Raw genomic sequence first — 26,184 nt, 5'->3', positions numbered from 1 at the left:
CCCACTTTTTCATTCTATTTCACTTTGTTTCCCTGTGCCTGGAACTTGGCTAATTTGAGAATACCAGAAAATTTGAGCATCGTGCCGCTCGAAGGTCCAGAAGCCATAGGAACGCAGAGGTAAGCTCCATATTTCCTTAGTTTTCTGGCACTTGTCTTTCCTATCATACAAATGCTCCCTAAATTTCCTGTCCCTCTCCCTTGGATCCTCCATCATTTGCAGAATCAAATTCTCTCTATTTCACATTGTTTCATTTGTTATTTAAACATTAAAACTGTATAAGATGGTAAAATTTATTTCACATCATTTTGCACGCATATGTTAATTGGTCCTGTTTTGCATTTGTGGCTTTTTTCCTTTTTTCTTTTGGTCAAATAAATTTACTGGACAAGTTTCAACCATTTGGCTGATGATTTTTGACAATCTTGGTAGAAATTTGGTGCCCTCTAGACTTTATGTTTTGGGTTCCTATTTTGATTATAAGTACATTACAACATTTACTAGCTGAATATGCAGGACTTCCATTACAGGTGGAACATTTTTTATTGTTAGCTCTCTTGTGTTTAAGCAAAAACTACTGTTCCATGTCTTCTTTAAATAGACATGTAGTGCTCACTGGTATTGCTGAACTTCTGGCATTATCTGGACTCTTGGAAAATCCAAAGTTATAAGATTCCATGTTTTATGATACAACACCATCTATCATCTTGAGTTTTGTAAAAACACCATTGAGACAGTTGGTTATTTTCATGTATAATGACAAAAATCTAATTGATCAGCAGGTTTTTTGATGGATTGTGGTTCAGATATTGAATTCAAACCTAAGATTGGTATGAAATTTGACAGCTTAGATGAGACTTGGAAGTATTGGGTTGAATATGGTGGAAAAACTGGATTTGGAGTTAGGAAACATTATTTTAATAAGAACAAGAACACTGGCTTTGTAACTTCGTATAAATATGTTTGTTGCAAGGAGGGCATTCGTAAACAAGACAAAAGAGATTTTTTGACACTCAATCCTCGGGTTGAGACTCGAACAAATTGTAAAGCAAGATTGGGAGTGACATTTGACGATGGTAAGTATAAAGTTACTGAATTTATCGAAGAGCATAATCATCCGCTTCATCTTCAAGAGACAGTTCACATGTTGGCTTCCCAACGTAATGTTACAGAAGTTCAAGCCTATGAGATTGATTTAGCAGTCGATGTTGGACTTAAACAGAAATCGACTTTTCAATTGATGAGTGGACATGCAGGAGGAAGAGATGGTCTCGGTTATACCATGTTGGATGCTAAAAACTATATTCGATCCAAAAGACAAAGAAATATGGTATATGGGGAAGTTGGTTGTCTGATGCGATATTTTCAACAACAATTATCTAAAAATCCATCATTTTACCATGCTAATCAGATGGATGTGGAGGAACAGATAACTAATGTTTTTTGGGCCGATGCAAGAATGCTAATTGACTATGAGTACTTTGGTGATGTTGTGTCACTCGATACCATATATTGTACGAACCGTGCACACCGACCACTTGCTATCTTTTCAGGTTTCAATCATCATAGAGGAGCGGTGATTTTTGGTGCAGCACTTTTGTATGATGAGACTGCAGCATCATTTATATGGTTGTTTGAAACATTTTTAGAAGCACACAAGCAAAAAAGACCTCTCACTATCTTCACAGACCAAGATCAAGCTATGGCAAAGGCTTTGAAGGAGGTGATGCCTGAGATATTCCATGGATTGTGCACATGGCACTTAATGCAAAATGGCATCAAGCGCTTGGGAAACTTGATGAAGGATGGTTCTCATTTCTTAACTGATTTTAAGAGGTGCATGTATGGTATTGATGATGAGACCCAGTTTGAGGAGGCATGGATTGTCCTACTAGCACAATATAATATTTATGAAAACACATGGCTACAATCCACTTACAGTATAAAAGAGAAATGGGCAGCTTGTTACACGAAGAAGGCTTTTACGCTTGGTATGAGGAGCACACAACTTAGTGAGAGCATCAATTCTGATATCAAGATTTGTATGAACCCCGACTTAGACATAATGCAATTTTTTAAGCATTTCGAACAGGTCTTACAGAACAAACGATACAATGAGCTAAGGTCTGAATTTGAGGCACGCCAAAAATTACCGAGATTAAAGCTAGAGAGTTCTCCTATGTTGCGTCAACTTTCTGAGATTTATACCCCCACAGTCTTTAATTTATTTCAAATGGAGTTTGTTTTGTTTGTAGCTACTTACATAAAATATAAAAATGAAACCCAACCATTATTTGAATATGTTGTTGGGCAAATCGATAAGGATGGAGAATGGAGAGTGGCATTTAATCCTAGCACCAAGATGATTTCATGTACTTGCCGAAAATTTGAGATGACTGGTTTATTGTGTTGTCATGCTGTGAAAGTATATGATGTCATGGATGTCAAAATACTTCCAGAGCATTATATCTTGAATAGGTGGACAAGAAAAGCTAGGAGTGGAGTGGTACACGATTATATGGGCAACGAAGTCAAAGAAGATCCTAAACTAGAAAGTATGGAACGATATAGAAAACTTTGTATGATGCTCGTAAGGCTGGCGACCGAGGCATCCGTCCACCCATCAACTTTTTCTTTGGTGCATAATTCGGTGTGTGATCTAACCAAGCAGGTCATGGAAATGCGTCTGACAGAAGTGAGCCAAGACAACAATGGTTGTACCAAGACATCATCAATAGAACCTTCCATGGTACAAGCAAAAGGATTCAAGAAAAGAATTGGTGTGAAAAAATCGAAACGATTGAAGAGTTGGGTAGAACTTCAATCAAAACGAAGAAAAACAAATCCAAAATTCAAGGTAAATATATTTATTACTATTGACAGTTTATGGAAAACAAAATTGCCTAAATTATTTTTTTTTACAATCATTGTAGGACAATGGAAACCATGATGAATTGCCTATATCTTATTCAGTACCGTCGGTACCTCATGCATATGTTCAAGCAGCTGGGAGTCAATTCAATTTCACCGAATTATTGACGGTATGAACTTAAATGATATATATATTTTTTTGGTGTGTCAAAATTTTAAGCAAAAAAGATTTCGTTCTTATAAGGTGAAAATGTTTATTATGATATCTATTCTTGTTTAATGTAGGCACCACTTGACCATCCCCAACATTCTCTTGAAGCTATGGATTTCAATGAAGATATATCTAACACGTATTCTTGAATTGTTGTCTTTCTTTTTGAAAGTATAATACAATTATTTGAATTTAATTAATGCTCAAAATGTATGAGTAATTTTTTTGTCTATAAACTATGCAAAGTTGTTTTATCAGAAATTCAGAATACTTTTTCATTTGTCAATTTAGTTGCTTTGCTTCAATTTTTTTGTAGTTATTGTAATTATTGTGTAATTATCTTAAATATTGTTTTGCTTAAGTGGGATCTCATTTAAGAAAATAGCAGATGATCCTCATATTTTTTTGTAGGTTATGAAATTTTTTTAACAAGTAAACATTTTTTTAAGGTCGGAGTATAATTTTTTTCGTTATATGAAAAATTTGTTAACAAGTAAAATTTTTTTTGAGTAATATAATAATATCTAATTTTAAAATCATTAATATAACTTAATAGAAATAAATTATATATATTATTTCCTATAACATAAATTTAATTATAATTAAAAAAAATTCGTTGAGTTTAATTTTTTAAGCGAGGAAAAGGGATAGCCGCTAGATGGAAATTTTTTAAGTGAGGAAAAGGGCTCAACAATTATTTCGTTGAGCCCAAATTTCTTAAAACAAAAAGATGGAAATTTGGGCTCATTTTCCCAAGCCCAATTGAAAAGTGAAAAAAAAAGATGCTACGTCGTTTTGATTGCACAGTACGGGGTGCTGTTGGACCAAGCACAGCAGAGGATCTTCTCCCGGTTTTGTACATTTATGCTGATTCTTTCTTTAGCTATTTGATATTGTTTCATGAAAAAAAAATCTTTGTGTAATCGTGTATGTTTTGTTTTTTTGTTAGTCAAATTCATTTTGTTGGAATGCAATAAAAGTCTCATACTAGAATATCAAAAAAAGGTCATAGGTTGATATAAATTGAAAGATATCTCTGTTGATACGAAGTCTTTTGAGTAAAAATAAAAACCAAATTCATGAAAACTTAGGTTCAAAATAAACAATATTATATCATTGTGGAGATATACTTAAAGAGAGCTCACAATAAAAATCATTGATAAGTTCTCGAGGTGAGTGATACTCTTGCTATTCATGTAAGGCGTGTGCTTCAACGCGATGAAGAAGAGTAACCTCGATTGGAGGACGAATAAGGTTTGAGGAGAAACCTGGACTAAGGCTGCGTTTGGTTCGGGTGATTAGCCGGGATAGATTATTTTATCCCGGCTAATCACCCGTTTGGTTGGATTTTTAGGAAATACGAGGGCCCGTGATAAAATTGAAAAGCCCGCACTGTAGCTACTATTTGTTGGACAAATAATACTGACAATTTAGGTGTGATAAATTATCCCACTCTTAATACCTCCTATTTTTCCAATTTTACCTTTCTCCTAAATTCAAACTCAAATTAGCGACGGTTTGTAAAAATCCGTCCCAAATCGCGACGGTTTTCTCAAAAACCGTCGCTAATAGCCACGGTTTTCTCAAAAACCGTCGCTAATAGCGACGGTTTTTCAGAAATTGTCGCCGATCTAAACAAGATCGGCGACGGTAAATCCGTCGCAAGACCATTTCCGGCAGACCATTTCCGGCAAATCCGTCGCTAGTAGCGACGTTTCAGGCCCTCTCACCCGCCGACCTTTTCCGGCAGACCATTTCCGCCCGACCACCGGCCACCACCGCCACTGTCGCCGTCGCGAAGGGGAAGGGCAAATTCGTCTTTTCATCAAAAAATTCAAAATAATCCTACACTTAAAAATCTTACCAAACATAATATTATTTTACACCATATATTACAATCCTATCACAATCATTTTCTTTATCATTTACGTACTAATCATTAGTTTACTCTATCCTTCAACCAAACGTAGCCTAAGAGAATAATAGTAGAACTTCGTTTGAGATGGTAAAGAGGAGTGACCTCGATTAGAGGACTAATAAGGTTTGAGGGAAAGCCCGGACCATAAGAATAATGGTGGAACTTCGTTTGAAGAGATGATTTTTGATAATGTAACCAAAGTCTCACATTTGAATATAAAAAGATATGTCATAGTTTAATATAAGTTAGAAGATATTTTCATTGGTACGAATCCTTTTGGGTAAAAACCAAAAGCAAATCCATGAGGACTTAAGTTACATGAAGAATTAAGTTTAGGCTCAAAGTGGACAATATCATATTATTGTTGAGATATTCGTGTACCATGTCACAACACATTTGAATTTCGTTTATGATGAATGATTCATTTCTTACATATACGTAGATTTAGGTTCATTTGTTTGTCCAGAATCAACATAGGCAAATAATCTTTTTGTGTTTTCTAGCATTATATTTTATAAAGTACAGTTTTTTATATATGTTTTTATGGAAATTTAGATATTACTGAACTTTTTCCATTATGTTTCTTTTAATTAAATATTTTTTCAACAGTCAATAATTAATTTTAACTGTTTTTACCAGACACTTGTTTCGAACAGATATATACTTCTTATTCTCGAAATATATATATTTATTTGTTAATTTGTTTGTTTCTTAATCTTAATAATAATAAATTTTTAAAAAATTGTAATAGAAAACAAAAACGTCGTCACATAAGGTAAAAAAAATTCTCATTCTTAAATAACCTGATATTATTCTTAAAAAAACCTGATATTCAGTTTTATGTTCTAATATAATTATATATGTTAAATTGTAATATTGTATGTGCAATGCTATTTTGCCGATTTAAATATTAAAAATTAAAATTGAAGTTGGATTAAAATCAGTCATCAAACCAGCACTATATGTTTCAATTTTAAACTTGTACAAATTACAATGCAAAAACCTATTTTCTGCAGCTCATATATTCAGGAAAAGTTATTTTTCCAAAAAAAATTAAAAATTTGAAGTATTCTCACGAATTTATATATAATGCCAATAACCAATATGCACAGGATTCAAAATGGCTCAACATGTTCAACAAATCTGATCTGTACAATAACAGTAAAGTAAGTTCTGCTTGACACTGAAGAAGTAAAACATCACTACCTAATCGTAATCCAAGTTCTCACATTTAATATAAGGTTTATACAGTTTGAATCCATTTGCTACACAACTTGAACGACAATGAAAGAGATAGCAATGCAGTAGTGACAAATTTATCCTGTCAGCGATTTAAAGAGCAGCGGTGGAGGAACAAGAAGTTTCTTGAAAATGTGAACTCCTCCCAGAAAGAAGAAAGAATATGATGTTATTTTACCCGTTACGTGCTCAGTCACCTAGGCAATTCGAGGTCTGGTCTTTGGTCAAGGGAGTCCATAGTTGAATCATCAGGAAATGCATCTGGATAGGCAGCTAATAACTTCGCCTTCAGGCTCCTAAGAAGTAAAACAAATAACAACAGTTTTACTTCCCATACTCATGGGAGAAGGGTACCACTCCTTCGCATACATGTTCACTCAATTTTTGATATTTTGGCAGAAGTAATTAAATAAATTTCAAATTTTGCTTATTAATTACAAAATATTAGAATATTCGCTATTTTCCAATTAATTATCATATAAATTTCATATTACCATTTACTTTGGTCTATTAATTGTATACTGAAATTAATTTTAGTCATTCTTACCTTAAACTGAAAAAGGTGGAAAAGTTGGAACATTCATAAGGAAAGGATAAGAACTGATTGTGGAAATTAGTTCGACGACTAAAATGATAGTTGCAGACAAAAACCAAAAGACAAAAACTTGTGTGAGACAGTCTCACGGATCATATTTGTAAGACGGATCTCTTATTTGGGTCATGCATGAAAAAGTATTATTTTGTATGCTAAGAGTATTACTTTTTAATGTAAATATGGGTAGGGTTGACCCGTCTTACAGATTAGGATCCGTGAGACGGTCTCACATGAGACCCACTCAAACCAAAAATGTCACACACCACACAACAATTTCACCCAATTTCAAACAAACAGGCCCTTTGATCGAAATCGATATTTTCTAACTATAAGCGGGTTGCACATAACCCGATAAATATGAAATAAAATATGCCGAACTCTTTCGAGAAAGTATCAAAAAATGAATTACTCAGAAAATTGTTTTGATGAAATAAATCGTAGATAAATTACATAGAAACACTTGAAATGGTGCAAAATTTCTCAAACAAAAAATAAAAAGAAATCTATCATATGTTGGAATGGAATCAGATGGACGACTGCAGTAAATGGCTGCAATTTTCTTTGTCAAACGTTTCTTTATCTCTTTCTCAAAGCATATCTTCAGAAAACTCATGCATTTAGAACCATCTAGGCATGCCCAGATGGATTGAAAATACATAAAGAATCTTGACGACATAAAGGACCAAAAAGGGTAACAAGCAAATCAAGAAGGGTGAATATTGTATTCATCCCAACACAAACATGTAATGAAGTTATTGAATATGAATTCAAACAGAACACAACGAAGAAGAGATATTCAAGCAATCGATCTCAACTAGTTTGGAGAGGGCCACGCAAACAAGGAAGTCTAACCCCACAAATTTGCATCTCCAAATATCATGTGTAATTTTTTTCGCAAAAATACATTTTTTGGCTCCATCAAAATTTCCTAACCCGCTCGAATATGATCTAATTGTCTGTTGATATGATAAATGTGGAGCTTCTAACAAGCTATTCACAAGTAAGAGATGTAGTAGGCATTTCATATCCCAACAAGAAATAATCTTTATAAGTCCGAGCTCTTGCCCACGGTACAGTTCAAATTTTTTAAACTGTATTTCAGCTCAATTCCCACGTTTCGATTATTGCACTCAACAATCTTTTTTTCTGAATTCTAGCAAATGCCCATTCAGGAAACCATTGAAAATGAAGAAAGATAATCATCGGGGGCCATAAAACACATTAGAAAAATACAAAGAAATCAGCTCAAATCACACGTACGGCCTGATTTTCAAACAAATTTTCCAAAAAACTACTGCAGGAAATGAATATTGCGTACCTAAGCTTTTGAAAGATGTAATCGAGATCAGATTTCATGGATCGTAAGAGGCGGGTGTTCCTGGAAAAATCGGCAGACACCTCCGTAAAACAATTTTCGGAATATTCGTTAAAGTGCGACAATACAGCGTTGCTGTCCTGCAATCTCCCCAATCTGCAACATTTTTCCCAAGGTAAAAACATGAATCAACTTCACAATACAGAATCAAGAATTCAAAATTGTGCAAGATCATACACACGTACATGAGGTGTTGGGATTGTTTCAGGGAATCCAAGTCCCGGGAGTCGATTAGGGTCTTAAAACTTCTCGATATTTCTTCGGATGCTGTCCTAATCGATTCGTCTTCGGGATTCGCCATTTATTATCTCACCGATCCAGTGTCGAGCTGAACTTACAGCGGAGTGGAACAGCATAAAGTAAAGTACATCGGGCCATTATTTGGGCTTCTATATATTGGGTATGGGCTATTTCATTGGGCCCATAACATCTTTTACTAATTGTTTTACGCTGTTAATAGTAATAAATAAACTAGTAAACATATACAAATTAATTTTTTTTTAATCTAAAATATAGTTTTATAATAATCTATAATAAATTTTTATATGAAATATAATAAGAGTAATTTTTACTTAATTCTTACAGTATGAGAGACCTAAAGTGGTTAATATTTATGCATTAATCTTAATAATAATAATGAATATACATTAATTAAGAAACGTTTACGTTATTTTAAAATATTATAGTGATCGTTCAACAAGTTTTCAAGTTGGTGGATTGGGTTACGTGAATCAAATTGTCGTTATTTCAATTCTCCTACCAATACTTTCACGGTCGATTATGACATGCTTCTACTGCGTTATTCACGAGAGTTTACTCAATATACATTTGATGGATAACAAATGCAGGTTTCTTATTTTAAAAAAATACTATTGATTGTGGCACACATATTCTGTATGTGTGCATTAAATATTATAGTTTTGTGTAATATAAAAAATAATTAAAAAATTTATTTGGTAAAAATATGGTACATTTAACTTTGTATAAAAGATAAAAAAAAATATGGAAACTTTTAAAATATTTTAATTATAGTATCACTTGTAGCTTTTTATCACAGTATAGATATTAACTTTCAAACACATAAATATCATCTACGATAAATTTTGGTAATTATTTTGGAAAGCTCCCTTATCCGGAAATCTTGAAAGAAAATTATATTTGGATTTTAAAAACGAATTAAATTTTTATAAAAATGTGAGAGACAAACACGACTCCGAATCAGACATAAAACTAATCCGGAATCCCGCTCGAGTCTTTTAGAAACCTGACATATATGTAGGACTAACAAAGAGCTCGTGGATCACCTTTGTAAACCACCTGCTCGTTCGAAAGATCTCCATTTTCCCACTCTCTACTCACAAATCTTGCCTGTGGAAGCAATACTGGTCTTATTGGAGAAGCCCTTCTTACAACTTGACACGATCACTTCATATGTTTTTTGCTTCTTTTCTTTTCTAAGGGATTACTTGGATTTCACCATAACCAATTACCTTTAGGGTGTTGTTTTATTCTTTTACCCTATTTTTTTGCTGCTTTATTTGCTATTTGTATAGGCAAACTCAACTGTCAGAGGAGGTAATCATTTGTATGACGCCAACAAAAATGCATATTTTGTAAGAAGGATGATATTTTGTCCTTTAGATGTATCCTATAACATTTCAAGTTAGTATTTACTTCTGCTATCCTTTGTATCAGCAAATGTTGAAAACGCTTCGGTGCCAAATAGATTTTGTGTATTAAAAATGTAGATACTTTTGAAGGAACCAAACCATGATTCCATAAAATTAGAATCATGACTGATGTATTAGTTTTTGTACCATAAATTTTAATATGATATTAATTTTTGAAAAAACATAGCACAAAAACTTCTACGAGACTGTTTTACGGGTCAATTTTGTAACACGGATTTCCGATCTGACTTCAATCATGAAAAAAAAATTAATTTTCACTGGTGTTGACTCATATGACAAAAGACCTATTCAAAACATATATATCTATAGGAATATATGTGTCTTGATGTTTCATAATTTGTGATTGTCAAAAAGGTAAAGTTTACAGGGAGATTGGAGGTCATGTCAAGATGTTATAAAAAGTAATACATCATAACTGTCTGAAACATAGAAAAAAAGCATGCGAGGAAATTATAATAAATCCAATAACATGAAACAATTCATTCATATTTGAACTATTCTTACATGCAACTGCTGACTAGCTGACTCAAACTGTAATTTAAGTAGATAGCGTGCACACATTCCCTATACGGCATAACACAAAGCACACTGTGTTGCAAGAACACAAACAAAATGGAAAAAAAAAAAAACGCGAGCTTACCAGAAAAACCAGTAGCAAATGTCTCGGGTTTAGCCTTGGGATTTTTCCCATTTGAGGGGCTTAACTACTTCCCATGTGAAGTCAGGTTCATCTCTTCCAAAGTGTCCGTACGCGGCGGTTTTCAAGAACCTTCCGCCACCACCCCTCTTCAAATCCAAGTTAATTGAGATCATTCCAGGTCGAAAATCAAAATTTTCTTTCACAATTTGCAGGATTTCCTTGTCAGGGATCTTCCCCGTGCCATAAGTGTCAACAAAAACAGACAACGGCTCAGGCACACCAATCGCGTATGAGACTTGTACTATGCACCTGCGAGCAAGTCCATTAGCAACAATGCTCTTGGCAGCCTGCCTCACAATATATGCACCACTTCTGTCGACCTTGGTGGGGTCCTTTCCAGAGAAGGCACCACCCCCGTGGGCGCCCCAACCACCATAGGTGTCAATAATGATTTTTCGGCCCGTGAGACCTGCGTCACCATGAGGGCCACCAATAACAAATCGACCAGATGGATTGAGGTGGAAAATCGTCTTCTCATCAAGGTACTTCTCCGGGATGACTGGCTTGATGACATTCTCCTTGAGATCCTTGGCAATCTCGTCATTAGTAACCGTCTCATCGTGCTGAGTTGAGATGAGAACCGTGTGTACCCTTATTGGAACCATTGCACCATTTTCATTGTAGTACTCCACCGTAACTTGAGTCTTGCCATCAGGTCTCAACCAGGGACATGTACCATCTTTGCGCACTTCTGTCAGCCGAGCACCTAATTTAGTAGCAAGCACGTGGCTGAGAGGCATGTACTCGGGAGTCTCATCTGTGGCATAGCCAAACATATGTCCCTGGTCACCAGCACCAATCTCTTCAGGGCATTTGGTCAGGTGACCGTGAACTCCTTGAGCAATATCGGGGCTTTGCTGCTCGATGTTAACTAGGACCTTGCACTTGTCAGCATCGAGACCAACATCATCGGATGTGAATCCAATATTGCGGCATGTGGTGCGCACAATCTTCTCATAGTCTATGTCACCCTTTGTTGTGATTTCACCGAAGACCATTACCATGTTGGTCTTGGTACAAGTCTCACAAGCAACTTTGCTGTCAGGGTCTTGTTCCAGGCAGGCGTCGAGTACTGCATCAGATATCTGGTCGCAGAGCTTGTCGGGGTGGCCTTCGTTCACAGATTCAGAGGTAAACAAGAAGGTATCCATTTCTAAACCTGGGGGGAAAAAATTCCAAATCCATCATTTTAGTCCTTGAAACAAGAAAAGTGGTAGTAAAAATCCAAATCGACACAAGAAAACCCCGAGTCACTGACTCCCTCGAGATATAAAACGTTGGGATATCAATGTGAATATCTAAAGACTCGACTGAGGTTTTCTTCGTTTAGCACCAAAAAACCAAGATATACTGCACAACAGTTTATAGAATAAAGGGCATCGCCTTATTTTGAAATATTTGAAGCTATTTTAAATTTTTAACATGTTTTAAGCCAGAAAGTCCCCGAGAATCTTTTCTTTTTACTACGAGAAGCATGCCGAATAATCAACCTATTGCAAGTTAGAATAGAATCCAGCGAACAAACCATAAGAGAAATCCTTTAATGAAGGGTAATCAAAGCTTATTGCCCGCTAAACAAGCATATCGGTCGATAAGATTGAGACTTGGACCTAACTCGACCCCAAAATTAGCTCAAGGGAGAGGATTGTCTAAGTCCATACATGCAACTCTCGAGAACTTTATCCAACCGATGTGAGACATGTTAACATACACATTCACACCAAAAAATGAACAACTGGAAACATTAACGGGTGACTCAACTATAAACAGTCCAATACAAAACAGTGAGCCTGAGCTATGATATCATGTTAAAATTGGGACTTGGATCTGCCTCAATCCCAAAATCTAGGTAAAGAGAAAGATTGTCTAATTCCATACACGTAACTTCTAGAAACTCTATCCAACCCTGGGACATCTTAACATCGTGCATAGATCTGAGTTGAAGGGAGGAGAATAGTCCCTTATATGAATCATAATTAAGTAAACAGTAAAGCGATGAAACTCGTCAGTAACTATCACTGACCAAACCTGCCAACCTTTAGAAGCAAAAACAAGTTCAGATCTTTCATATCTCACAACTGTCTCTACTTTACATCTCGTTATAATTGCTAGACCTTAACCAAAGAACTTGATAAAACAATTCAAGATCCATGAGTAGATCCCAAATCTAGTAGCAAAAGTTGGGATAAAAAGATCTATTAAATCTACTGGGAAACAAACATGTTTACTCAACTATTTACAACATGAACCTAATTATCATGTCAAAAAGGACATTTTTAAAATCATCAACAAAATCAAGAAATTCTACACATACAGAGAAGAGGTGAATAATTCACTCAGAAGAAAACACTCAAATCAAAGCACATCAGCAATAACAACATTAGCCATTTAGCCCAGACAAAACCCACGAATAGAATCCTCCACAAAGGCTAAAACTAACAACAAAAAACAAAGATTCACCAAACCTCCCGTGCCTTAGCAGATGGAACCAAGGACCGACAGAAGGGTGTGGCGAACTCTATCTCAATTGGGTACTCGGTACACCTTGGTAGATGAAATGGCAAGCCTATTTATAGAAAAGATTACAATTCACAAGTCAATCTGACTAAAGGGTGGGGACTGGGGACAAAGGATGGTGCGTTTTGGCCATGTTTTCACCGTCGGATGTTGTGTGGGAATTTGGGATTTTACGGTCAAGATCAACAGGAGTAAGTATATGGATGACGTTTCTGATATGGATTTGAACTTTGATCAACTTGTATGATACGAGAAATTTTTTTAAACAAATGTATAATAATACATAATAATTTTAGTAATAGGAAATGAGTTTGGTAGATGCAACTCTTATGTTATTATCCTCGTTCATTTAACACATGACAAGTGTGCTGAATGATGAATCATAGTAGTTTGTCAATACATTATGATTGAATAAGTGATCATATTACTGATTTTTAATTATCTATCGGAAGTCGAATCCAGCGTCACAAACTAGATAGACCCCACGAACCACCACGAACATTCAAATATAAAGTGGGTCTCATGTGAGACCGTCTCACAGATCATAATCTGTGAGATGGGTCAACCCTACTTATATTCACAATAAAAAGTAATATTTTTTCATGGGACCAAATAAGATATCCATATCACAATTACGACCTGTGAAACCATCTCACACAAATTTTTACATCAAATATTTGTCGTACATTCATTCGATAGGACAAAGGTTGTGTAATACATGTTTGATTGTTTATATAATAATTTTAATGACAGAGCCGTTGGTGTGTGTCGTATTGGATCCCATGTTGCTATTTATACCGGTAGAGTAGATGTTACCTGTGCGGGCAGTGCCCTCACAGGATCTCAACCATTGATTTTATATGGTGATTAAATCTGGGCCTTTGATCACTTCATGGGGTGTATGTGTGTTTAAATCTGGGCCTTTGATCACTTCATGGAGATAGTGCCTCACAAGGTAGGGTGAAATAAACCATTTATACCGAAGGAGAGAGGCTTTGAATTAAATATTCTGATTCTGTCTGATAAGATTTATGTGGCATTATAAAAACGAACTCATTTCATTTCAAAAATTATATTTATATAATTTATAAATAGCAAAATGGAATTAGTTATTTTTATATTTAAAAAATAAAGGATTGTAGAAAAAATCTACTAAATTCTTATTTTTTTAATATTTTGTTCTAAAATTAGCATAAAAGTTTGGTGGTATATATATAATATTATATTATAAGTTAAAAGGCACAAAAAGCTTACCTAACTTCTTTAAATAAAATGATAAAGTTTACTGTGAGATGATAAAATGATTTTTTATATATGAGACGAGTTTACAAGATTATAATTATTATGAAATTAATATTTTTCATAAAAATTAATATTTTTTCATATATTAAGTTAGATCGAAATATATCTCAAAAAATTAACATATAAGATGTTCTCACGACAATTTTTATGAAATAAAATAATATGATTTACGCTTGTTTGATACAACTTCAATTCAGTGTGGATCCTAAAATTTATGGTAGTGGATTTTATATTTATTTACTTGGTCAGTTTCACGCACACCAATAGTTTCATGTTTTATTGGGATCTACACTACATATAAAGTCCGGGTCGAATCGGGTTATCGTGTAATTTTATATATAAATAAAAATCTTTTCCAAACTACAAAATTATTTAACCTCCATAAAAATATAAAAATAATCTAATATATTAAAATTATATATCATCTATGACTAAAATTTCTCAATAATATTTTTTTTATTTTTACTTGTACTGTTGAATATTTATATAATCATATAACATAAAAAAATATTTTTAAAGTATTATATCATCATCTCAATATATATTCTTATATATAAACTTATTCTCAAATCCATTTTTTTCCATCCCTTGCGGTTTCTTCATTGCTTCTCACGAGTAAATATATAGTAAATAATCGATAATAATTACACGTCTGTCTTTTCATATAAAAATCGATACAAAATATTGAAAATATGATATTAATATATAATATTTAAATATCAATTGTTTCATACATGATACTAATATATGGTTTTTGAATATTAAAACATGTGTAAAAAAAATTTATATTGATAAAATTGTTCCAATTTTATATTCAAAATCTTATTTTTTTTATATCAGATCTAAAATAGTTGATACTAAAATATTATATATTAGCATCATATTTTCAATATTTTGTATCGATTTTCATCCGTAAAAAATATATGAATTCGGAGAGGGCAGAAACAATTTTTTTGAATCAGAGAATACAAATACATATTTTTTCGGTCAAAGACTAAATGTAAAATTAATTTTAGTTCTGGAGATTTAAACAAATTCGGGCTGCTACATATTGGGCCACACATCTACGTAAGCCCAACATATTTGCTTGACAAATTGTTGGGTAGATTAATAAATTGGTGGCCTGCGCCGTCTTAATTTGGGCTTTTTAAATCTGATATCTGTGTTTTTTTTTTTGTTACTTCATCTGATGTTGGATTCTTATGCTAAAAGGTAATCAGATTATATTATTACAAATATTAATCAAGTTTATACTAAAATAAATAAATTTTTATTATGATGAATAATTATTTCCAACACATTTTCACCGATACTTTTCTAAGAATTCCACTAATTACAAAACAGCTCTCAAGGTCTGTGAATTATATATGATGTATTATTTAAAAGATTTGAGCCGAAATATAAAAATATATTTTAAAAATTCTAGATATGTTTAACAAAAACTATAGTTTTTGGTATGGTCTGATGTCATTTGTTCAATTTTGACGGCAAAAAAATGTAATTATTGAGTGGTACTAAGACATCAATTAAAGCATAGTTTATAAATCAGATTTACAATCGATAGAGGTGGGCAATCGTATATGGATATCCGATAGTCCGATCGGTAAAGTTATTTTCAAAAAAAATGGGTAATATCCGACCACATATTATATATAGGCCAGGTATGATTTTTCTAACGCGATCATGTGCTATCTTAAAGTTAATATATTACTATATAATAACTATAAATTAATTAAATAAACACTACTTTCAATCACAATATTATACTCACACTAAATTATTTTTGGGTCGAAATAAGTGGTATATCTGATTATAGCTATCCAAACTCAATAGACAAAAATTTGTGTGAGACGATCTCACGGGGCGTATTTTGTGAGACAGATATTTTATTTGGGTCATTTATGAAAAAAATATTATTTTTATGATAAGGTATTACTTTTTATTGTGAATATCGGTAGAATTAACTCGTTTTACAGATAAAGATTCGTGAGACCGTCTCACAAGAAATCTGATCAACTCAATAAAACCTAACTCATGCCCAACCTAGCAACCATGACCATAACATTAGCTTTTGTTAACTTAAAAAAACATTTGCTTTTGGTACTACGTTATATTCGGAAACAACTTTGGTTTACATTTCTTGAATTGCTCAATTCAAATATTTTTTTTAATGAAAAAGTTTTCATTAAATGAGTAAAAAATTAATACAAGAACAAATACACACTGACAATCCCAAGAGATACAAAATACATGACTCAAACTACCTATCTCAGTATCCAAGCTAATCAACAAATGGAGCGATGGATCCCCGCCGATGCTGATCATTTCCCCTAATCAATCGCACCATTCTGTCATATACATCACTTCCTACAGGAGCAATGGATGGAACTGCTGTTGACTCTTCTCGTCTGTTGAGCCAACTGGAGGCTATTCTTGATGCTCACCCTTGCATGTAAGCCATATGATATTATGTAATGATTTCAGGGTAAATTCCATCGATTTCTCCAAGGTTTTTGCGAAAATGAAGCATCTTTCACTATGCCATACTTGGCAAGCTGGTGATGCTGCGCTGCTGGGTTTTTAGGAGGGTTGGATTCAGGTTATGGCCTTATGGGTAGGTGATTTAAAGGGAGAAGTAGGGAAAAAAGTGAAAGATCTTTAAAAGAATCGCAATTAAAATGGTAAATATTCATTTTCAAGTAGCAGTGCGGTGCTGGGCGTCGCTCACCGGCTCACGCCCTGATTTTTAGAAGTCGTCTAGGCGGCAACCAGAAAAATTAGATATTTACCGCGTTTAGAACCCTGTCAATGAGACATTTGAAAAACTTACATGGACGTGGATTGATCATAGTGATTAAAGTGTTGTGCGTTGGACAAACTCCTGCAGGTAAATTTTTGTAATTTACCCTTTTACAAGAATACCCATATTTTTTCTTCTGCTATTGATCGCAAGTTAATCAACCAAAAGATACTCTGATCTATAATTTTTCTCAACTATTAAGACTGTTGGAAGCTGTCACCTTGTTTATTGGTGCGAGTTGACGAAGCATACATCTTTTAATAAGTCTTTCGGAAACAAATAGATTATTGATTCAGATTTTGTATATTTATCGGCTTTCTTTTTATCTGGCGTCTTGTAGTTATAATATGTAGTCAATGTCCTGTCTTCAGTTGTGATCTTTAAGGATTCTTTTTATCGCAATCATGTAAATGGATCATTACTAAAATATTTTTATGTTGTTTGTGATATGAATGATATTTTATTCTTTCAGTGATGAATTGGGGTTTGTTCATCCATCCCAATTTGCTGCACTGGATGAAGAGGCCAATGGTTCACCTGTATCAAAACCATCACATTTTTGTAATTCTGATACATTTTTTTGGAGTAATGGGCATAAGTTGGGTATATCAACACTTGCTCTATTTCCGCTATATGGTGCTGCTAAAGATGCCTTCATGGATTCTTTTAGACGATATAAAATGTTATTAGACTCTCATGGACAGAACAACGAATCCACCAATTTTAAAACATTGAAGTTCTCACAGTCTGACCTAGACATTGTGGAAAGTGAAGCGATGAGACACAGCAGGGTTCTTGTTCTGTTGAGCTGTGATTTTGGCACGGCGTGGAATTCCAGGTCTATTTTCTTCTGTTTGATGTCACTTGTGTTAATCTGAAAACCTAATTTCAAATTATGTCGACAAAAGGCAATCAATTTTCCGAGCTTCCTCTTGGTGATAGATATACTGAATGAAACCTGTTTATATCTCTTGCAATTTGTTGGATCTTCTGTAACCTGATGAAGCATGAATTGCTTTTCTGGAAAATGACATTAAGAAATTTGAAACTTCTGTTAGGTCAAGTGAATTATACTGATTTATTTCCCTTAATTTCTAAGTAGTTCCAGAAGTGAGCATGATCAGTCCAAAGTTCTGTTTATTGCACTCTTCTGATTCCTGTTGGTTTTCTTTGTCAAAATTTTAGCTTATGTAGTTTCAACTTCATTGTTCACAATTGGCAATTGAAAGTTACTGTGATTGCAAGTAATTCAGTTTTATTGAAGGATTAATTAGCAAAGCGAGAGGAATGCCTTCCATATCCTCTACATTGAACAATATATAAACTCAATTGTGATTCTAGTGGTTACTTTTAGAACCTCACATGTTGGATACATCTTGTAAAGTTTAGTTGAATTTGCAAAATGCCAAGGGAGTTCCTGTTGAATTTTTTCTCTCTTTTTGTGCCGTGAGGGAAATCCAAGTGAATCTTCTGGTGACCTAATCTCTTTGAAGGATCAGTTTTGCAAAACAAAGCATTCAAAGAATTTATTGAATGTGTGTGTGATCTTAATTTGCCTTTACTTCCATCATGTATCTTCATGGTGATGTTCTAACCTGAAGAGAGCAGTTGGCTTCTGTCGTTTGTGTTTTGCAACGTTCCACCCTCACTCAATTCTGTCATAGACAATATAATCTGTGTGCTTTTCTACTGGTAGGAAGTTGGTTATATTAAGGAAACAACAATTTCCATTGTTCATGGATGAACTACTGTTATCAACTTTGGTTCTCTCCTATGCACCGAAGAGTGAATGTGCTTGGAGTCACAGGTAGAGTACATCATTTCTACATTGCTGTGTGGTGTACATTCTGTATGCTGTCTTATGTAGTCATAAACACGTGTCTGCATCTAGATGCTAAGACTAATTTGTGCATTCATATTTTGAGCCTACCTTGTAATGATGTTCACACTGGTAGGAGATGGGTGATCAAGATGATAGCAGACAAGTGTGCAAACCTGCAAGAGATTGTGGAAAGAGAATCTGTTTTAGTGAAAACTATAGCCGAGGTTTATTTCTTTCCAAAGTTGTGATTTACATCATAGAACATTGATATATGTAATATGTAATGATTTGTTTTCATTCATCCTCTGCATTAGGATTCTTTATGTGATATATAATGATTTGTTTTCATGCATCCTCTGCATTAGTATTCTTTTTAACATTTTATGTTTTTTTGTCTGAGAAATGGTAAATTCTCACTGTTCACTTGTTTTCTTCTGTTTGTGCACTTGTTTCACCTTTCCATCTAACATGAAGATTTATCTTCAGCTGCTAATCTGCGGTGATACCGAAAATAACGCAGATTAACCGCTATGTTTTTTTCCTTGGCTGATTTGGCATAGACATTGAGGATTTACTCTCTCCGGTCATAGTAGAATCCACCTTTGATGATTGCCTATAACTTGGCATTTTCTAATTCTTATTCAAGGGCATTGTGTTGCTTTTTCCTGGTTGACATTACAGATTATACTTTCTACCTGATTTATTCATTTTTGTTGTAGAATTCAAAAATGAACTATCGTGCTTGGAATCACCGTTGCTGGTTAGTTTCCTACATGTCACATGCACAGGTTAGAATATTGTTAAGACACCTTAATGCTGATTGTACTTTTTTTTATCTCATTGCATTGTGCAGAGTTCACGCACTCAGATTTTATTATGTAAATTAAATTTTTTTTTACCACATAATAGGTAATCTTCTTTTGTGGCTAGGAGAGAAGAGTGTAGTGTAGGCTTTGGTAGTTCCCATGTCTAAATAATCCCATAGCACTTCGACTGTCTCAACCGTTTCTTCTTTTCTCTTCCAAACTGAATTATGATTCCCTATTTGCACCTCTCTCCTCTATTTGTGCACCTTAAAAAATGATTTTCATGTCCCAAAATTTGTTTTTCCTGAGTTATTGTAGTGCCCATCAGGTGATACTCGAGTTGCAAAATTCTCGAGAATGGACAGTTCTTCATGTTGCTGATAATTCTTGTTTGCATTACCGGACTGTAAGTTTCACACTTGTTGGCATATTTTCCTGATGTTGTGGTCAAACTCTTTTTGAAATGTGAATAACTTCATGTGATTATATAATTGTGCAAAAGTTTATCTGTTCTCATTTCCTGGCTGTGTTCAAGTAGTTAAAAGTAAAAACTAATCAACATGTTCTTTTCTCGTGACATTTGTATATTTTCTATTGAACTGTAGTGCCCAGCTCACATTTCCAAGACTATCTAACAGGGTCTAACTGTCAAAGTTCGTTGGCAGTGATACACATTTGATATAATAAATAATGGAACTCCAGTGCCTCATTTAGCATTAAATTTCTTCTAGCTTTCAATATATTAGCATGAACCTGCATCACATGACTTAAGATAGAAAGAGATTCTCGTAGGAGTCCACTATCAATACCTTAGATGAAACCTTGGTTTGACGAAAGATCGAAGTAACAAATATACAGAATATTCCTGCTTGACCGGGATATCAAACCATACCTCTCTCCCATCTTTCTTGCTTCACTGGAATATCAAACCATACCCTTTATAGTCCCTCCTGATCAAGAATAACAGTGGGAAAAAAAACTATATTATCAAAGTCTTGTGTTTGTTCTATTAAAATACCCAAAAGTATTGTGGGAAAAACTTCCTAAAAATGTTTTGCTTGATGCAGCGATTACTACTCCAGATGGTAGAGAATTTAAAAGATAACAACGAACCAGATACTTTCTCATGTGCAGAATTTCATCAAATGTGGAAGGTTTGGTGTTGCCTTTTTTTACCTATTGGGAAGATCTCTCATGAAATTATTATATCTTTATAGCAATTATGGAGCACTAATCATTTGAAAAATGCCCAATCTTTATGATCTGGTGAAAAGTTGAGAAGTTTGCTGTGCAATCTTTCTTCCGATAAAAATAATGTCTTCAAATCAGTTTATTATCATCTAGAAAGTCTCGTACTCAACTTAATGATTTGTGTAGCATTGCAACTAGATAATTGTTTGGGGCACACTGAACAATATGATATACTGTTGATCTGATTTACATGTTTGGTTTAAGAAAGTGATGGCTTAAGCTTTATAGAATTCATTATCATTGGCTTGCTTGATGATCATGTAATTGTTTCATGTTATAGTATTACTTGGATCAACAGGATGGGTTTATCTATATTTTGAAGTTGTCTATCTTTTTCTCATGAACTTCTTAAATCTAATTCTCTATTTCATTTGGCATACTATATTATAGGAGGAGCTGCACTGGAATGAGTTGTTGATAAGGCGTTATTTTGGAAGAGAGGTATGCCTGTCACTAATGTTTTTTTGAACTCAAATGGCTCTCAGAACTTACAAAAACAATTACTCGAATTTATATTGTTTCAATCCAGATGAACTCGTAGGTTGATTCTTTTCTCAGTTTCTGACTCGCCATGTCAGGACTGTTATGGTTTTGTAAATATAGCATACAATATTAAGATAGTAGAACTATGTAGACATCAGATTTCTTTTTAAAGGTAAATCCAACTTCATTAAAAGCTTAAAAAACAAAATAGGAGGGAGACTAGACCAAAACCTATCAATAACTAAAATACAAATCCTAACAAGATTATTAAGCGAACTAGGAGGTGACAAGGACAACCAGATATCACTAAGTTATCCTGGAAGAAGTATGGACACCATATCCAATAAAGGCTGAATACTCTTTGATGTGGCTGAAAAGAATATTCTCCGAGTCTAAATGAAACCATCTTTCATCGATGCTGACTCCAATGAACTGAAAGGCTCTAATTGGGTTCACGTGATGTAGAAGACGACCATCTATGGAAGATTCGACTGGACTCCCGTGGGAGAAACCGTCCATTTTAAGTTTAAACGAGCCAGAATCTGGTTTTGCTCATCTAATAATCATTGTAACCCGTGTAATCCTTTCAATAGCAAGTGAGATTAATATCTGTTCAATGTTCAAATTTGTATGTTAATGAATCAGCACATAGAAAGACGTTTTTAAGCATTGACTCGTTGACTTGTCGGATGCTTTATATGAGTTCATTTCAGGCTTGCCCTGCACTTCTATCTACGTTTGCCCTTTGAATTGCTATTTTGTTACAAGCAAGGGGAATAAGACCGTTGATGGCTGAACCCTAGACAAGAACATATATATCATTGATGCCCTAAGTCGTCACGAAAGTATGATCGGTACCCCTGTGACACTTGAGATTGCTAGTTGTAGTTTTGAAAATGCTTGCTCTCTCGATGGTTTTAAAATGCAGAAAGTTCCACGCAGAGTTTTTCTTTTGTGGTTGGAGATGGCAACTATTTTCCATTAAAATTAGCTAGGCTGTAGGTTTTCTTTTACCCAAGTTGTCTCCTCGACACTTGAATCTCTCTAAAGAGGAAAATACTACCTAATTTGTGCCATGCCTTTTACCTGGATAAGGTTGTTAATGTTTGTTTTCTGATGTGTTTTTTGCAAGGGTTTATGGCTTCACCGTCGCTTCCTCTCACTGTTTTGGATGAAACATTTGACATCCGACAATCAAAATATAAATAGTCATTCTTCGTGCAAAAGTTCTGAGAATGATGACATCTTCATGTTTATAAATGCTGAATTAAAGCTACTCGGTCATTGCACAATCATCCCCGATAATGTGTTTGAGGATTATGAGGCGCAGGCAGTTCATTCTGCCACCTATATCATGTGGCTTGCAAAGGTAAATTGATTTTTGCCAGTGTCTGATATCTAATATGTTTATTCTTTTTCTCACCACCATAATCATTCACTCTCTTCTGCCGATGGTTATTAAGCAAATGCCCACACCCTTTGGGATCGAAGTTAGGAACAGTTCACTATACGGGGCACTCGAGACATCACTCAAGAAAACTGGAAAGAGTTTCCTTTTGGAATCTGTGGCCGAAAATTGTGTCAGCATACAATCATTGAACTGAGGAACCTGTTGCATGATAAAAGCGATTGGTTTAACCCCGTGTATAATGATTTAAGATGGTGTTGTTTGAAAGTTTGGGATGTATCGGTTCAAAGAAATTCACATGCATCTCTTCAATGGATTAGGCAGGAAATGGTTCTGTTGCTTGGAAATTTTCGGTTCTAGCCGACGGCGTTGCTATTTTCGTGTTGCCTACACAAAAAATGAGTTGTGGCATAGGTTGCTTTTAAGTGGGTTGCAAAATTAGAGAGCACTAATTTTTTTGTTATAAATTCAACAAAAAAATGATACAAGTACGCCAAATTTAATGACATAAGCACACATTCCTTGTTAATGACAAAAAGGAAATCGATATGGATGGACAATCCAAGTTATTTCTAAACTAAAATATCAATTAATTAAGCTATCGACAATAAACAGATATCGTTTACTTGTTTCCGACCCAAATCCGTGATACAACTCTATATATCTTCAACTCAGCCAAAAACATTCCAAACATGTCGGATAGTCATCATCTCGAATAGGGATGTAAATGAACTGAACTGTTCGCGAGCTTTTCAGATCTCGGCTCGTTAAAAAGTTCGTTCGGGCTCGTTCGTTAAGTTTATCGAGCGGAGCCCGAGCCCTTCGGGCTCGACAATTTTGTTGAGCCGAGCTTGAGATCAATGATGTTCGGCTCGTTAGCTCGTGAACATGTTCGATAATAGGTTCGTAAGCTCAAAATTGTGCTTGACTCGTTTAGCTGCTCGGCTCGTTTAGCTGGCTCGTGAGCTCGAGCTCGGCTCGTTTAAGTGGTTCACGGGCGCTGCTGCTTCCACTACAAAAAAAAACGGAAATATCAGCGACGGTTTTTACTAAACTGCCGCTATATAGCGACGGTCTGCATTAAAACCGTCGCATAATAAATTAAGCGACAATTTATTAAAACCCGTCGCCGATTAATATAAGCGACGGTTTTAGCAAACCGTCGTTGATGGCAACGGTTTTGGGGTTTAGGGTTTAGGTTTCAGGGTTTTAGCAAACTGTCTATAAATTGTCGCGTTTAGAGTCGTTTGTAACATTTGCACTTAGTCATCCTGAGTGTTTATTATATAGATATATCCGTTGTCCTTACAATCGAAAAAAATGTCAAAACAAACCATATTTAGACGAAATTACAAACCATTTGTGTTTCCTAATAAAAAGTACAAAATTGTTGATGTCAATCGAAAAAAGAGTCTTGGATACTACGAACCATTTGTGTTTCCTACGCAAGCTTCGCAAGTTGTGTATTTGACTTATCCAACAACGAAGAGAGCAGAATCAGATTGGATGCATGTGAGTACTCTACGTAGGCGAGCTTATGTCACTGATGTTGAGCCAAATACTGAGCATAATCAAATTGATGCGAACGATGCATTTCAAAACAACGAAAGTGGACCTCATGACATCTCAACTCAATTTCTTTTATCGTCTCAAAATCTAGTCGATGTTAATGTTATGTACGACAACAAAATTGATTTGAACTGAAAGTGAAACAGAAGAGGTTCAATATTCGAGCGACGATGTTCGTGACATTTATTGAATTGTACTTTGGAAAAAATATATATTTCATTAATTATAAATGTTAATGTTTTACAATTATTGAATTTATTTTAGCGAGCACAACATGGCAGAGATCCAACGTCATGGGAGCTATATGTTCACACACATCGACATGCGGATGGATCTTTCGTTGACACGCGATCCCGCCTGCTCCACGTAAGTTTATTAAATTTCGTTATTCTCATCAACGTTACATTAAGAAAATTCAATTTGATTCATTTTAAATCAACATTACAGGAGGAGATGGAGCGCTACATGGCTGATTCATTTTGTATGAAACACTTGTAGCAGATTAATAATATGATTACATTTCTCAAATTTTGTTAATTTTTTTTCGATTATACAGTACAATATATTTTTATTTCAGATTTAAATAATTATATCATTAAAAAAAAACAATTAACGACGATTTTTTGTTCAAACCATCGTTAATTTGCGACAGTTGTACAAAAACGTCGCCGATCTAGATCGGCGACGTTATGCTTAACCGTCGCTGTTGGCGACGGTTTAAGAAAAACGTCGCCGATCTAGATCGGCGACGTTTTTGTCAATACCTGTCGCTATTAGCGACGTTTTTGCTCAAAACCCGTCGCTATTAGCGAACCGCCATTAACGAGCCGAGCTCGAGCCGAGTCCGAGCGTCATAACTTCCGAACGAGCCGAGCCCGAGCTTCAAACCAAAAGCTCGTAACGAGCCCGAGCCGAAAAAATAGTTAAACGAGCCGAGCCCGAGCCAGCTATTGTTCGGCTCGGCTCATTTACATCCATGTTATAACTCCACATTGAATCTGAAAATCTCAATTCAATGGAATTGAAATATGTACTCAAAGAGACCAAGCTTCTAACCCGTTGATCTCAATTCTCAGTTTCTCACACGATACCCTTTCCAGTAAACCAGGGTCCCCAAAAAATTTGTACTTGCACTGTTGGTATAACTAAATCATTAGTTATGTATAATAAAAACTAAAATAAAGCTGTGTAGTCAACAAGGTAGCTACTGCCTACCAGCTTTATTGATAAGTAGATCTAAAAGAATATTATAATACATCAAACAATAAGTAATTAATTCAATATTATAATTATTATTACACAATACATAAAAAAACATAAATATAACAATAACAATACGGACATGAGTGGGTATTCTCATGATCTAGTTGAGTTTTCATTTTTACAAAAACTAATGTTGAACTAATTTTGAAAAATAGAGTCCTTGGACAATTGAAAAATTAGATAAAATTATATATATATATATATAAATCGAGCCACCCAAACTATCGTCCCGTGGTTATCTCATTAAACGAGATCATATATGTATGTTCATTGTCCGCATGGGCTTAGCTCAGTTAGTCAGCAGCAGTGAATCTTGGAGCAATGACCAGAGATCAAGTTTCGCAAACGGCAGTGTGAGAGTTA

The 26,184-nt window shown here is 34.6% G+C and overlaps 4 protein-coding genes across 8 annotated transcripts; 2 read left to right on the top strand and 2 right to left on the bottom strand.

The window, feature by feature from the left end:
- The first annotated feature begins 37 nt into the window (after window positions 1-37).
- LOC140821928 (protein FAR1-RELATED SEQUENCE 5-like) lies at window positions 38-3,256 on the top strand. Of its 2 annotated transcripts, XM_073182610.1 has the most exons (4): window positions 38-119; window positions 783-2,857; window positions 2,934-3,041; window positions 3,157-3,256. In XM_073182610.1, the coding sequence occupies exons 2-4, from the start codon at window positions 791-793 to the stop codon at window positions 3,229-3,231; spliced, it is 2,250 nt and encodes a 749-aa protein (XP_073038711.1). In that variant the 5' UTR covers window positions 38-119; window positions 783-790; the 3' UTR covers window positions 3,232-3,256. The 2 variants fall into 2 exon arrangements, with proteins under 2 accessions (XP_073038711.1, XP_073038712.1); XM_073182611.1 differs by lacking the exon at window positions 38-119 and having other exon boundaries at window positions 753-2,857; window positions 2,974-3,041; window positions 3,157-3,244.
- Window positions 3,257-6,114: 2,858 nt separating this feature from the next.
- LOC140822153 (kxDL motif-containing protein LO9-177) lies at window positions 6,115-8,557 on the bottom strand. The gene is made up of 3 exons (XM_073182902.1): window positions 8,395-8,557; window positions 8,153-8,305; window positions 6,115-6,535 (listed from the first exon to the last, which is right to left on the bottom strand). The coding sequence occupies exons 1-3, from the start codon at window positions 8,508-8,510 to the stop codon at window positions 6,433-6,435; spliced, it is 372 nt and encodes a 123-aa protein (XP_073039003.1). The 5' UTR covers window positions 8,511-8,557; the 3' UTR covers window positions 6,115-6,432.
- Window positions 8,558-10,350: 1,793 nt separating this feature from the next.
- On the bottom strand, window positions 10,351-13,221 carry LOC140821749 (S-adenosylmethionine synthase 1-like). Of its 4 annotated transcripts, none has more exons than XM_073182332.1 (2): window positions 13,075-13,221; window positions 10,351-11,759 (listed from the first exon to the last, which is right to left on the bottom strand). In XM_073182332.1, exon 2 carries the CDS (start codon window positions 11,749-11,751, stop codon window positions 10,570-10,572), a length of 1,182 nt encoding a protein of 393 aa, XP_073038433.1. In that variant the 5' UTR covers window positions 11,752-11,759; window positions 13,075-13,221; the 3' UTR covers window positions 10,351-10,569. The 4 variants fall into 4 exon arrangements, with proteins under 4 accessions (XP_073038433.1, XP_073038432.1, XP_073038431.1 ...); XM_073182331.1 differs by having other exon boundaries at window positions 13,061-13,207; XM_073182330.1 differs by having other exon boundaries at window positions 13,066-13,204.
- Window positions 13,222-16,668: 3,447 nt separating this feature from the next.
- On the top strand, window positions 16,669-23,490 carry LOC140821686 (uncharacterized). The gene is made up of 10 exons (XM_073182232.1): window positions 16,669-16,871; window positions 17,692-18,057; window positions 18,916-19,026; window positions 19,175-19,265; window positions 19,761-19,829; window positions 20,176-20,253; window positions 20,915-21,001; window positions 21,489-21,539; window positions 22,714-22,950; window positions 23,045-23,490. Exons 1-10 carry the CDS (start codon window positions 16,798-16,800, stop codon window positions 23,183-23,185), a joined length of 1,305 nt encoding a protein of 434 aa, XP_073038333.1. The 5' UTR covers window positions 16,669-16,797; the 3' UTR covers window positions 23,186-23,490.
- Window positions 23,491-26,184: the final 2,694 nt, after the last annotated feature.

This window comes from Primulina eburnea, unplaced genomic scaffold, assembly GCF_022965805.1.
Source record: "Primulina eburnea isolate SZY01 unplaced genomic scaffold, ASM2296580v1 ctg739_ERROPOS11973397, whole genome shotgun sequence".
NCBI lineage: Eukaryota > Viridiplantae > Streptophyta > Magnoliopsida > Lamiales > Gesneriaceae > Primulina > Primulina eburnea.
The sequence above is the reverse complement of the archived record's forward strand: the minus strand, read 5'-3'. Positions and strand labels throughout refer to the sequence as shown.

What these genes read in the sequence shown, in the direction of transcription:
- LOC140821686 (XM_073182232.1), top strand. Translation starts at nt 16,798, where the DNA reads ATGGATGGAACTGCTGTTGACTCTTCTCGTCTGTTGAGCCAACTGGAG. An exon ending in CCTACATGTCACATGCACAG is followed by an intron (nt 19,830 to 20,175) that starts GTTAGAATATTG and finishes AGTGCCCATCAG; the next exon opens with GTGATACTCGAGTTGCAAAA. An exon ending in ATATCATGTGGCTTGCAAAG is followed by an intron (nt 22,951 to 23,044) that starts GTAAATTGATTT and finishes ATGGTTATTAAG; the next exon opens with CAAATGCCCACACCCTTTGG.
- LOC140822153 (XM_073182902.1), bottom strand. Translation starts at nt 8,510, where the DNA reads ATGGCGAATCCCGAAGACGAATCGATTAGGACAGCATCCGAAGAAATA. An exon ending in AAACAATCCCAACACCTCAT is followed by an intron (nt 8,306 to 8,394) that starts GTACGTGTGTAT and finishes AAAATGTTGCAG; the next exon opens with ATTGGGGAGATTGCAGGACA. An exon ending in TACATCTTTCAAAAGCTTAG is followed by an intron (nt 6,536 to 8,152) that starts GTACGCAATATT and finishes TTTACTTCTTAG; the next exon opens with GAGCCTGAAGGCGAAGTTAT.
- LOC140821749 (XM_073182332.1), bottom strand. Translation starts at nt 11,751, where the DNA reads ATGGATACCTTCTTGTTTACCTCTGAATCTGTGAACGAAGGCCACCCC.
- LOC140821928 (XM_073182610.1), top strand. Translation starts at nt 791, where the DNA reads ATGGATTGTGGTTCAGATATTGAATTCAAACCTAAGATTGGTATGAAA. An exon ending in AAACAAATCCAAAATTCAAG is followed by an intron (nt 2,858 to 2,933) that starts GTAAATATATTT and finishes CAATCATTGTAG; the next exon opens with GACAATGGAAACCATGATGA. An exon ending in ATTTCACCGAATTATTGACG is followed by an intron (nt 3,042 to 3,156) that starts GTATGAACTTAA and finishes TGTTTAATGTAG; the next exon opens with GCACCACTTGACCATCCCCA.